The sequence below is a fragment of the Tenrec ecaudatus genome, chromosome 5 (assembly GCF_050624435.1).
Source record: "Tenrec ecaudatus isolate mTenEca1 chromosome 5, mTenEca1.hap1, whole genome shotgun sequence".
Lineage (NCBI taxonomy): Eukaryota > Metazoa > Chordata > Mammalia > Afrosoricida > Tenrecidae > Tenrec > Tenrec ecaudatus.
In genome coordinates, this window is record NC_134534.1 from 86,034,511 (window position 1) to 86,048,332 (window position 13,822).

The following is a 13,822-nucleotide window of genomic DNA, read 5'->3' on the forward strand; positions in this document are numbered from 1 at the left end:
CTAAGTCAGAAGTAGATTTTTGATAGCCTTGGCATTCTTAATGGTAGTTGTAGCAATATGCACTTTTGCTAAGAATTCCATCAAGTTCCCAAAAGTTGCTGCTGTTTTATTGGCTCACACTTAACTTGGGCTGTCTTGTCTTTTCTTGAACATCAGGATTTCTCACATCTTCCACAAGACTTTGTTTAGTTATAAATATTTATGAGTTCTTATAGAGGAATAAGGATTTGAAGTTGATAGCTTTGTTTTTATTTGTACACACATAGCAGTGTTACCATGGCATGGTTATACCATCATTCATCCATGTGTCCCTCTCTCAACACATCATATGTTAGGTGACTCCTATGTTCGGAACCCATGTTAGGCACTGGCAGGGTCAACAATGTAGTTACTGTCTCAATTCGCTTAGATTTTTATATTTATTTTAAGAAAAATACATTTTTTTCTAGTGTCCTATTGTTAGGACATTGAGCATACTATGAACATTTTTATTTTGATTCAGGTTATTTTAAGATATATATTTCTTCAAAATTAATCAACTTTAAGAACATTTTATGGCTGCAAACTATGAATAATAATCATTTTCCTTCTGAAAAGCAAAGTTAATTATTTGATATTCACTTCTGATTTTGTATTCTACCTAGTCCTCTGGTTAAATTTCACTTGAATCCTCCCTCCCAGAAGAAAAATTTTGGATTACAGCTAGACACCATAGTGATAAAACGCATTACACATGAAAAAATGGAATGATGTTTTCTTTCGTTACTACTGTGTTCAAACGTGACCATTTAAAACATACATAATTTAACCTCAACAATTATATATTCAACTTTTCCTGGGGTTATCAATAGATGCTTTACTTGGAAAATTTGTGATTGCTGCTGGTGCTAGTTCAGTTCATTCCTGTATTTGAGTCTTCGAGCATTTCAGTTCCTTACATCATCTGTTTTCAGATAGAGCTCTGAATCCTCCCACTGTAGTTCAGTCTAATTTTCTCAAATCTTATGTATACAGTGGACAACTGTGAGGCTTGTGATTCCCAAGAAGGGTCAGGGATCCTTATTTTCTCTTTGTTCTTAAAGTCGTTTGTATAATTGACTATTTCAGATGCTTGAGGTTAAATCTTAAGACTGAGTCATTTCTTAATTGCAAAGTGCTGTTTGCAAAATGTACATTCTATTGGCTTTTGACAGTAAGTTGTGTGTGTGTAAGGTGGTAGTGTTGATAGGAATATAGAGTTGCCATATTATTTTCTTATTTAATACAAAGTGAAATATGATTGCACTGGATATCCTGACACCTATTTGTTTCCTTTTGAAAACCACCATCTCCTATGACAATCCTCCTATATCCAAATCTTCGCCATTGCCTCAGTTGATTACGCTTTCCGGGCTGCTGTTCGAGAACTTCCTTACTGGAGGCGCCCTCCCCACCCAGTATCTGCCCCCTTCTATTTAGTGCCAAAGGTGTTGCAAGCAACCAAAGAGAAGTTTCAAGTAGGAATTTTTACCACTGATAACAAATATCTATTTCTGCCCAACAAATTACCCCCAAACGCTTCTCCATAAAACAGTAAGCATTTATTGTTCCGCAGTTTTCATGATAAGGAGTCCGGGAGAAATTTAGCTGAATAGTCCAGCTTAGGGTCTCCTAAGGCTGCAGACAAAGTATTGATTAGTTCCACTTCATCGGAAGGCTTGACAGCATGGAGGACCAACTTCCAAAATGGCATATTCCCACGGCATTGACAAGAATTTTCAATTCCTGGTGACGGTTGGCAGGAGGCCTCGGTTCCTAAGGAAATGGACCTCCTCCTACGGGCTGTTTGTAGTTCTCACAATATGGCAGCCGACTTCCCCCAGAGCAACTGATTCAAATGAGTGGAAAACAAATCACAGAGCCAAATATAATACATTCTCCCAGATGATTCATGAAATACAGTCCACACTCACAAAAAGGGGAAAGAATTAGATGCCATCTTTTAAAAGAAGAATGTCAAAGATTTCCTGGACATATTTTTAAATGTCTCTACATTCTGTTAGGAATAGTTTCTCCCTCTTCCTGAACCCTTCACACCCCATCACAAGGTTCAAAGAGCTATCAGTGAAATGTGTCTGCGTGTCACCCTTCCCAGTTCCCACCAATTGTGATTTTTGTCATGACCACACACCTAGCCTTTGCAAACTCAAATGATGCTTTCTTGTGTATTTTTTTAATCGTTTTATTAGGGGCTCTTACAACTCTTTATCACAATCCATACATACATCAATTGTGTAAAGCACATTTATTTGTACATTCATTGCCCTCATCATTCTCAAAATATTGCTCTCCACTTAAGCCCCTGGCATCGGGTCCTCATTTTTTCCCCTCCCTCCCTGTTCCTCCCTCCCTCTTGTGTATTTTTTTTCAGTTTACCTTTATCAAGATGTTTTATTTCTACCAGATAAAAACTGCCCTAGTAAATATAGTCATATTTCTGATGGACCAATCTGAACCCCAGATCCAAAGGTGGGCAGTTTACAACCATAAATAGCAGTCCAGACTACACAGTATATGCTTGACACGTGTTGATTTTATTACCTATATCAACATCAACTTGCTGGCAGTAAATTTGGTGTAGTTGATACATATTAAGTTCTATCTAGTTGTGCTGTACATGTTATCACAGGGGTAGTGATTGTCCTTGTTTTCACATTGCAGAACCTCAAAATTAAATCCTTTAACCAAGATACTTGAGTAAGTAAGTGACAAGATGGAACTTGAACTCAACTCTAAAATGTCAGGCTTGCCCTTCTACAACTCAGTTAAAGGGAAAGAAGCTTGTGTGCTTTATCAAGGGTTTTTTTTTAATTTCTTTTAAATCAGCATTTCTACTCTTATCTAAAAGATTGATCAATTGAGAAACATGCTTCAGGTGTTCTATTATAAACAATGTACAGCCCACTGAGTGTAAGAGAAAAAGCTGTTCCACTTGTAATCTTTCTGAATTAAGGGTGCCATCCTTGGCAGGCAAGTCCCGTGGTCTTTTTTCTTAATGAAGGACATTGAAAAAGGTAAGTAGCGAAGAAAAATGGCCACAACTTAACAAACAGGAAGTTTATTGTAACAGCTGGTGAATAAACATGTCATTTTTCTACTCAAAATTGTATTGAAGGGTTCAAATGATCTGTTCTGAATAGAAGGTATATAGGAGAAAAGAGAGTCAAATGATGCTCCAGAAGAATGTCATAGATTATCTTTTAAGATTTTTATTGATAAACTTCACATATCACGCAATTCATTGTTTAACTGTTTTAAACAGAGTTGTACCCTCATCCGCCCAATCAAGTTTGGAGCATTTTCTTCATTCTTGTGTCCATTATTATTAACTCATCATTATTATTAATTCTTGTGTCCATTATAATTAACAAAAAAAACACAGAAGAACTTTACAACATGTGACAAAAACTAGAACAATGTGAAAACTGGTTCAAAGGAAAAGCAAATGGTAAATTTTACCCTGTATCTGCAGTCACCCACATTCCAGTGCACTCTGGTAAGAGTTCGCATCTTTGGGCAATGGACATAGGGAATGCGATGGAGACAGTCCAAGTGAGGGCTCTGTAAATGGAGTTGTGCTTCTCGATCCTTCATAGTCTTCTACAAACCAGGTGCTCCGATTGCGTACAGTCTCCCATTCTGAGCTTGGATTTTGTTGTTAATAATTCTTTGATCAGCTGGGTTGATGTGCTTTTGTGTGGACTTGGCTGACACCTCACTTCGATGGTTGTTTGTTTTTCAGATCTGATTTGATTTATACGTAGTTGTTTTTAAGTAGTATGTTGTTCAGTCTCCATGTGTTTGACTTTATGTTCTTCTTCTTTCTATTTTTCATCTCTAATTTTATAGTGTGGTGATCTGGGAACATGGATTGTAGGATCTTAGATGGCTATGTTTGTTTTGCTGTTTAATTACTAAGTTTTACTTTGTTGCCTAATGGGGAATATTCTGGCATAGCTACCTGGTACCATATACCCAGAGATGAATGTATACTGTGCTTTTGTCCAGGGGAGGGCTCTGTATATGTCTAGGGAGTTAAGCTGGTTGATTGTGTTGTTTAGCTCTTTTTGTATACTCACTGAGTTTCTTTCCAGGTGAGCTTATCTATCAGTCATTGAAATCTCAGTGACTGCCATCGAGTCCATTCTGACTTGTAGTGACCCTGTAGGACAGGATAGAACTGCCCCTGTGAGTGTCCAGGTCTGCAACTCCTGACAGGAGTAGAAAGCCCAGTTTTCCTCCCGCAGTAGAAACCTAGGGCACGATCATTTTTCTACAATAGCATAACGTGTTCTAGCCAACTGAAATAACAAGCTAAAAAGTGACTAGAATCCTTAACACTTTAGATAATCTATGGAGGCGTTGGTTTCAAAGATGTGCTAGTGTTGTTGGGGGGAAATATGTACATACAACTTGGAGCTGATTAGACAGCCATGGCCAAGGTAATGAGACGCTTTGGCCCTCAGAATGATAGGTTGTGAAGGATTTCACCATGGAATTAATGAAAGAGAGACTACGTTTAGTCACTCAAAAAGTACAGGCTCTGAAAGGGTAGTGGTTTTGACCTAATGCCTCTAGACAGTTGGGCCTTTGACTTCTCCATTTCCTCCATTATCCAAAACCCATCTGCCTAAAAATTTGCTTCCATTTCCTCATGTGTAAAATAAGTCAATTTTCCAATGTATGTGTTCTGATCTCATAACTTTGTGACAATACTTACAACTGTTAGGAGAGTCTTCTCATGTAGTATGAAAGGTATGAAAGTCAGATCGTATCAGTTCCAGGAGGTCTCCTGGCAGCCAGACAATCACAGAATGCCATTTTAGGTACTAACTGTGATGTTTTCGTTGAGGAAGGAAACCATATAGGGCCTCAATTACTTGGACTCATTGGTGTTTAGTTGCTTGGTTGGTTGGTTGGTTAGATACTATGGGGCCACTTTTGCTCCCTTGCAATGAGACATTGTATTAGGTTTGGCTCTCCAGAGAGGCAAAACCAGGACACTTATATACAAGCAGAGAAATTTATATTCAGTTCTGTGTGTATAACAGCAACCCACACAGCTACAGAAAGAGGGAAAGAGAACCCATTCTCATTTCATGGGTCAGTTGATGTGCTGTAGATATTTCCAACTCAGCTACCAGATCCAAGGGCCAAAGCAGCAAGAAGTAAGAGGGCAAGCTGTCGTGAAGCATAGTGAAGCCCCATAGTGTGGTGTGGCGATGCAAAAGCACGGTGTGTTGATGAGAGACAGCTGGCAAGGCAGCGTAACATGATATATACAGCCAGTCCAGGTGGTATAGCGTGGTGACAGTGGGTGCAGTGTGGTGATGTGAGGCAGTGAGACCTGGTGTCACAAGAAGGCAATATAAGACAGCCGGATCAGGCCACACCCCTAGTCCAGGCTGTGCCAAGGGAAGAGAAAAAGGGCGTCCAAGCCTTCACGGGGACTTCTTATACCTAGACCACTTCCCCAATGAAACATCCAGTCTGCAACCTGAATGATAGACTGGGCTCAACCCATGTCTGTTTACAGGTGCCAAATTGACACTCGCTAAAAAAAAAAAAAAATCTGTCCATTGTCAACTTGGCACTTTTACATGATTCTTTAACCACACATAATCTCCAAAGACAGTAAAATCATACTTGTGCCTAATATCAGATAGATAATAACACATAAATTAAAACATATTACCCCCATTTACATCTGATATATTTTTTTTTTACATTTTTAATATGAGAACATTTATTGCACAACTAAATGTTGAAATCCTTAAGATGAACTTGACGCTGCAACCGCTGCCCTCTTGGGTTTAGGAGTTGTTCCTTCACGGAATCCATGTCTGAATCTGCGGTAGACAATTTTTAGGTGTCTCATTCGACCAGTACCGGTGGTATTTCGTCTTTTAGCCTTGGCACTCCAGTTATACTTTCTCTTGCGCTTGGCTGGGTAGCCACACTTGCCACAGGTCGACTTCTGGAGATGGTAGGCCTTGGAGCCACAGCGGCGGCACAAGGTGTGCGTCTTATTGCGACGCTTTCCGAAGGATGACGTTCCCTTCGTCATCTCGCTTCTGCGGCCGAGACCAAAGAGACCCTACATCTGATATTTTATAAGTGAAGAAGAAAAAATATTTGATGAAGACATGTAGGGGAAATACAATTAAAGACGTCCTGTTTACAACTGAACACATGACCATAATTAATACTTAGAAATACCTTCCTCCATTACCCATTTTGTATTCCCCTCCTGTCTGCTAGTTGTGGTACTTTGCCTGATGGGGTGACCATTCATTCCTGAGGAGTCTGGGCCACTAGTAATCATATAAGAATTGGCTGTTTTTACCATTTACTTTAATCACAAGGTGTGGTAGTACTAAGAGACAATTTCAGACATTATTTTTCTTGACCTCTATTATGTAACACCAATACAATTTCCCCTTGGTAATCAGGATCAGTGCCAACACTCAATACAGCAGCATCCTTTTCTACCTGTTGATCCAGAGGCTTGAGGAGCCTCAAATGGGCAGGATGCATTAACTGCCAGGTTGACAGAATCAATGTTGTGTTTATAGATGAGACTGCTACTCCTTTGAAAATAGGACCTCCAGACCTGAAGATCATAGAGCTGCTGGGACAGGAAGCAGAAAATGCTGCGCATGTGTCACTGGGAGTACAAGTGAGTGGTGCCACTCACGTTTCCACCCCTTGCTTTCTGTACCCGTGAAACCTGGCTATTGGAGCTACTGCACCATATTATTGGCCACTGCTTCAGAGTATACACGGTCTCCTGGAGAATATTGTCCCCAGTCTGCAAGCTATTGTCACCTAGCTGGCACTGTTTCATTGTGTCTTTAAAAGGCCATTCCATAGTTCTATCAAGCCAGCTGCTTCAGGATACTGAGGAGCTTAATACAACTAGTGGATTCCATGAGCATGGGCCCACTTCATTTGCTGTTAAGCAAGTTCCTTGATCTGAAGCAATGTTGTGTGGGATACCATGTCATTGGATAAGACATTCTGTAAGCACACAAATGGTAGATCGGCCAGAAGAATTGTGGGCAATGAAGGCAAATCCATACCTAGAGTGTCTATTCCATTAAAAAGAAAACACCCGTGATGGGAGGGGGTCCTGTGTAAACATCCTGCAACCAGGAAGCTACTTGATCGCCTGAGAAACGGGCTCATGTCTTAGACTCGGTGTTTATCTCGGCTACTGTCAAATTAGGCACTCAGCAGCTGTTGTTATTTTTAGGTGCTGTTTTGTCGGTTCTCCCTCACAGTGAGCACAAAAGAGGGGCGCACTGCCTGGTCCTGCGCCACCATCACCATTTCCCTTATGTTTTAGCCGACTGTTGCACCCCCTGTGTCAATCTGTCTGGTCAAGCACCTTCCTCTTTTTCCTGCTCCTCTGCTTCACCAAGCATGATGCCCCTCACCTGGGACTGGTCTCTACTGACAACGTGTTCCCAGTATGTGAGGCAAAGTCTTGCCGTACTTGCCCCTCAGGAGCATTCTGGATGTGCATCTTCCAAGACAGACTTGTGTGTCCTTTTGGCGGGTCATGGAACTTCCAGTATTCGTCACCAACCCCATGGTTCAAGTGCATCAGTTTTTCTTCAGTCTTCTTTTATTCATTGCCCAAATTTTACTGCATATGAACAGATTGAAAATACCTTAGTCACTTCAGAAGAATTAGCAACGGAAAGCTCTATAGATTGCTTGGAAACATTGTCCTTCAGTGAACACCTCATGAATAGAAGTAGAACAGTGTCGTAGAAAGTGCCAGAAATGAGCCTCTCAGGCCATAAGGCACTCAAAATATGAGTGAGGAAGAGCTGCCTTCTCAAAGCAGGCTGAGCATCATGACTCCGCAGCCAGTAGCCAAGTCAGCTTTGAGGAGTGGAGGCCCATGTTACTGAGCCCACATATAATCTCCATCCCTGTGACCACTGTCCCTTTAGTTCATGTGTCTATTGGATGAGAACAGCAGTGGCTAGTGAAAGAGGGTGACTAGTTTCCACAAAGCATTTCATCCTATCCACTATCCACTTGACTGTTAAACTCCTCCTCTGCAGAGGTAAATCTAGGTGAGCATTCACATAAGATACATCTTCAGTTTTTTGATTCATTCAGATAGATTTCCCCCCGACTCCCACCGCATCTCTGCCCCCCACACACACACACACACATTTCCTGGTCACCAATTTTTCAATCATGCTCCTCTTAAGTCCCTGATCATCCCGCCAAACTATTGGCTATCGCCTGTGAATCAGTATACAGTTGCACATTTGGCCGTTTCTCCTTTCAAACAAACTGAATGACCAGGTATACAGCTTGAAGTTCTCATTCAAGTTTTCCCTTCATGCCTGCTCTTCAGGAAGGTCCTAGAAAGAAGCTGTAGTGTGCTGCTGTCCGCTTATGATTGGTACCTACATATCATGCAGAATCATCAGTAAACCAAGCAAGTGTATAATCTTTCTCATTCACCTGATCATAACACCATCGGTGTGGACTGGTAGACAAAGGTACCGTACGAATAGAGACCATAGGCATTTGAGCCACTTTACGCAGCTTACTTGTACCTTTAGTTCCTGCTCTAGCCCAGTCTCATAGATAGCATTTCCATTTAATGAGCATTGTAAGCATTCAACTTTGTGACTGTGGGTCAGACAACACCCCATTTATGATGGATATCTCAGGTTGCCTGGTGACTTGGTGGCCCATGGGAGGCATTCAGTCCTCACAGCCTATGAATCGGTTTATAGTTGCATATTTTGACCCAGTCGCAGGCCCAGAGCTGTTTTTTAAAAAGAGAGTAGTTGTCTGCAGAGGATGGCAGAGATTTGCTCCAAAATTCCGTGGGTCTGCGCTGTGATGAACCAATAGGGGCCTGTCAAAGGCTCCAAAGTGCATCTCTGTCTGCCACTGCCATCTCAAGTACCACTGGACCTGCTAGGTTAGATGATCCAAATGGCAGAGAAGCTTGCACAGCAGCCGGAACCTGTTTGCCGAGTACTCTCCTCTGGGCCCCACTCATAGCTGGCAACTTTGCCAATCACTTGATAGGTAGCCCAGCGTAGCACACCTCAATGAGGGAGATGTTGCCTCTAAAATCGAAAGATGCCTACAAGACAGAGTGCCTCCATTTCCATTGTTGGAGGGCCTGATGCAATAACAGCTTTCACTTTAGTGGGGACATCTCGACATGTCCCGCCAGACCTGGAAAGTTCACTGAGGTGGAAGATTCCTGAAATCTTATCAGGTTTATTTCCCACCCTCTTCCCCAGGCCTTTAGGATGTTTTATTCGTGGATCTAAAGTCATTGACGCATCTTCCTTCCTTACTTGGTCCATTCACCAGAATGTGGCTTTATGTGAAACAGAAAGGCAAAGTCCCTGCAGACTAAATTATGGCTGAGGAATTACGGGATCATCTTAGGAGAGTTGTAAAAGTGTACCGTTGTCCCTCTCAGCTGCCAAAAGCAGAATTTAGAAAACGCCATTGGCCAGGTCAACAGCTGCAAGTACCAGAAGCATTGAGTTGCTCAAGCAATGAAACCATATCTGGAACTGGAACTGGAGCTACCACCTGGTTAAAGTTACTATCGCTAGTCATTCTCCAAGATCCATCGATTTTGTCCAGCCCAAATAGGTGAGTTAATGAGGGTGTGGAAGGAACCTTTGTCCTTGATGGTTGCCCTAATCTCTGCTGTGCTCCCAGAAATGAAATACTGCTTTGGTTTACTATTTTCCTGGTCAAGGGCATTTCTAGTGGTTCTCTTTCTACTTTAATAGCCTTATTCCACATTTTAGGATCCAGTATGTGGGTTCAACCAGTTTATTTGTATGTTTATTCCAATTATACATTCTGGAACCAGGGAAATAACAACAGGATGGGATCAGGGACCCTCTTGGCCAACTGTAAGATGAACTTGATCAAAAACTCCTCATGACTTGAACTCCATATGCCCCACTCTTGACTGGTGGGCCTCCTGAAATTAGTTTCCATTCTGAGCTAGTGGATCCAGTAACTCCTGAAAAGTCTGGTTATTTCCTTTTCCCCATTCTATAGCCACTTTTTAAAAGGCTGCAGATTCCTTAGGGGATGCTTGGAAGAAAGACTAACAATATTAAACCTTTGATGATGTAGCAAGGCCCTTCTTCAAAGGAGTCCTTCCATGTTCACTCAAAAGGTGTGGGTCCGTAAACTGTCTCAAGTCATGGAATCGATTAAGAGGTTACTGTTCTCTGTTCTGGAATTCTTCCGCCTGTATAGATCAAATAAAAATGCAGTTGGTTTCCCATCTGTTTCTCCCCTCGGGATGCCCTGCCTAAGTAGCCAGTGCCAAGCATTCACATAAGATAGGTTATTTTGACTACTGCTTACACCCTGCTGTCCATTACAGTAACCATGTCTACCTTTCTCTACGCAACCTAGATATTATCACCTGGCACACGTAGGGGCAGGTGGATAGGGTATTGCCACGTTGTTCCAGCTGAAGCGAGTGCCAGCTTCAATGCATTGTTTCCCAGTGTGATCTAAGGAACGCTATATTTGAATTCCTTACTCAATAAAATTCAGATCACTGACATATACTCATGGCTCAATATTTGTTGATGCAAGAAGTTTAAATAAGCATCCCAACTACCAAATATACTCGAAGTAAAGGGATAAGAAACACTGAGATCACCCGTGAGTAAAATACATGTTTTACTGCAAGTGTCCCATTACCTAAAATGACTTCTCACAGAAACAGATACTTTTCAAAGATTAGTCAAAACATCACCTGTAGGTTATATCTAAAAGTAAATGGCCTGTGATGTTTTCTTAACGCACAAAGCAAACAATAAAATTAGGTGGAGTGATTTGTTACACCTAAAAGCATATATGAGCCAAACCAAACCACTCATCTAAATTCCAACTCCTTACTGTATAATTGTCGATTAGCTCTTGCTACTCTCCTCTGTCAGTGACACCATCACTATCGATGGCAATTTAAAAGTGTCATTCATATTATTCAAAAACGAGCAACAGCATGTTTTTTGAGCCTGTACAATGTGCCTTTCCACAAAGAGGTTCCTGAATAAGTATTGCTCATTTACAGTGCTTTCCTAGGAAGGTAATCTCCTGTGTGTAGAGTCGAACTGCTCCATCGAGTCAAAGCTTTAAGCATGTGGAGGTAAAGCATCAGGCCAGTGCTTCGAGGTGTCCCGCAAACTCACTCACTCACTGCCATTGGGTCAATGTTGACCCTACAGGACAGAGTAAAACCCTCCTGTAACTCTTTAACAGGAGTAGAAAGTTTCCTCTTTCTCGCCTGCAGTGGCTGCTGATTTCGAATTGCTGACCTTGAGTTAGCAGCCCAATGTGTAACCACTATGCCACCAAGTTCAAAATGATCAGCCTTTCAGCGGGTTGAGTGACACCCAATACAAAAATAATGTGAAGCTTTTCCGGGAAGGTAGAGTCCAGTACCACAGACAGGATACCTTTTCTGACTGTTCCTGGAACCGATTCGGATTGAGAAATGTGTCTTCTTCACCTTGCTACTTTCTCTCATTCCGTTCTATTCCTTTGCTCTTTCAGTACATTCTCTTTTTCTGAATCTTAGCATTAATCTTCTCAGTATCTATTGGTGTTTTGTAGGGTTTCTAATCTTCCCAGTGTTCTGCTATTGTTCTCCTGAGTTCTTATGTAGAGTTTTCACAGTGTTTTCCTAGCATTTCTTCTCCATCTGTTGGAAGTACCTAAATATGATTCCTTTGGATTTTTTATTTTGTCATTTTATTGTCTTTTCAATATCAATGTTATTTCTTCTAAGGAAGTTGCCTAATTCTGTTTACTCGTTTATTTTCTTCCATTCTTTTTGCTTTAAGCATTTTAGCTTTTTTATTTCTTCCATGGTTGTCATGTTTAAAGACCAAAACATCATTCCATTTATTTGAATTCTGGGTTTTGGTAATCCCAGAGCCTCTTTTTCAGAGTACTCCATTGGATTTGGGAGATTTTCAGGTTTTTGCGTGTTTTTCTTCATTTGGTGGGTTTATATACTGTTCATACAGCTGTTTCCTCAAGATCGTGGTATAGCAATTGGTAGTACATGAGCTGCTGCACTGCGGAGAGGGGTACTTGTCTCTGTCTACTGATGTTGAGAGCTCTGATGGCACTGGACAATATAGAGTGGGGAAGTGAAGGAGAAGGGAGAGGGATGGGAAAGTGTAGAAAGTGAGAAGAAGAAGAGAGAATAAAATAAATGTTATTAATAATTAGCAGCTGTCTGGATAGGCCAACATATTTGTAAAAATCATGGGAAATGTTTTTTAAGAAGAGTAATCAGAATGAATAAGTTTCATGAAAATAGTTTTCACATGGAAAGGAAAGCAGAAGGCGATGATGGGTGGATATGGAGGGAACAATGGACAAAAGACTCAGGTGTTGAGTGGGTGCGGGACCTGAGGTTCTGATGCTGTAGCAACACAAATGTGGGCGTGCCTGTGCCCTCTGAAGAAAAACAACGAAAAGCCCTGGTTTCGATGGTCTGCGGGACTCTTTGGGCCCGCTGGTTGTTGCCTGGCAGGAATGCATATTGTCAGCATGGTGGGGATGTACGGGAAGAAAACACCACATGAGGAAGTGGGGAAGAACCAGGGGAAAAATAATAAAACATACAATAATGGAACAAAAGGACAAAACAAAAAATACATGAAGACAATAAAACCACTTGATAGGTGGGGATTCTTGCCCCTTTGGCAGCATTATTGTGTGTACATTTATGCTGCATAGGAGGGTGCGGTTCATGGGGAGGGGACCCCAGAACACGAATCATTAAAGATGGAGGAAGGTGTAAAAATGGCAAAAAGCAAAGCTTGGTTACCGATGTGTCTGCATCAAGCATCCCTGGCAATCTGATATCCGATGGGTCCCCAGAGGCCAGCAAGATAAGAGAGAGGGTGGCTAGCTGGGTCGCCTTCTGCACTGGGGAAAATCAACCTCACTTGGAAGGAACGGGCCTCACAGAAGCAGCCTGTGTGAGTGGGTGTCAGTGCTTTCCCACTGAAGAAACTTGCATCTACTTAGCTTTTAAGTTGAAATTTTTGCTGCCAAGAAGGACGGGAAATCTCCTCTAGTGGAACCTTTCCAGGAGTAGTTGCGCGGAGATTTTCCCATGCTTGGTATCTGGTAGCTATATTGCCCTGTCTCCCAGGGAAATAGTTTTGTGGCAGAGAAAACCTACCCACCTAAAAGCTTACATGTCGGCCTATCTTCAACTGGGACCGCTACATTCATACACCTGCATTGATTGTAACATGAGGTTATTTTATCAGAACTTCTCCTTTAACAATATGTTTATAACTATTGTTTTGTTTTGTTTAATTTTTTTTGTTTATAACTATTGTTATAAACTATTGTTATAACTATCTTGGTTCAAATGGGGTGTAGACACATGTACATGTGTAATAATTAACGATCCACAGACAGTGCAGGCTCAGATGTGAACGTCCCTGTTCCTTCCATTGTGAAGGAGGCGCACCTTTTGGAGTAATTATATTTTCCCTTGTGCTACGTTCTTATAAGGATAAGGACAGTAGTGAATTTACTGAAGGATGGGAGCAAGAGGGTGCAGGAGCTAAGGAGGGAAGTTTTCCTACATCAATGTTTTGAGGTGGTCTTATTGAAATAATACTTTTGACAGAACTGGTTATTTATTTTCCATGTGCTAGAAACGACTACACATGCCACCTAGTAGGTGACTACATATATGTATTCACAGTGATTTAGG

The 13,822-nt window shown here is 41.4% G+C and overlaps 1 protein-coding gene across 1 annotated transcript; it reads right to left on the reverse strand.

The window, feature by feature from the left end:
• Nucleotides 1-5,767: 5,767 nt before the first annotated feature.
• LOC142448832 (large ribosomal subunit protein eL37) lies at nucleotides 5,768-6,130 on the reverse strand. Its single transcript, XM_075550686.1, has one exon. It carries the CDS (start codon nucleotides 6,104-6,106, stop codon nucleotides 5,813-5,815), a length of 294 nt encoding a protein of 97 aa, XP_075406801.1. The 5' UTR covers nucleotides 6,107-6,130; the 3' UTR covers nucleotides 5,768-5,812.
• Between the last annotated feature and the right edge of the window lie 7,692 nt (nucleotides 6,131-13,822).

What these genes read in the sequence shown, in the direction of transcription:
- LOC142448832 (XM_075550686.1), bottom strand. Translation starts at nt 6,106, where the DNA reads ATGACGAAGGGAACGTCATCCTTCGGAAAGCGTCGCAATAAGACGCAC.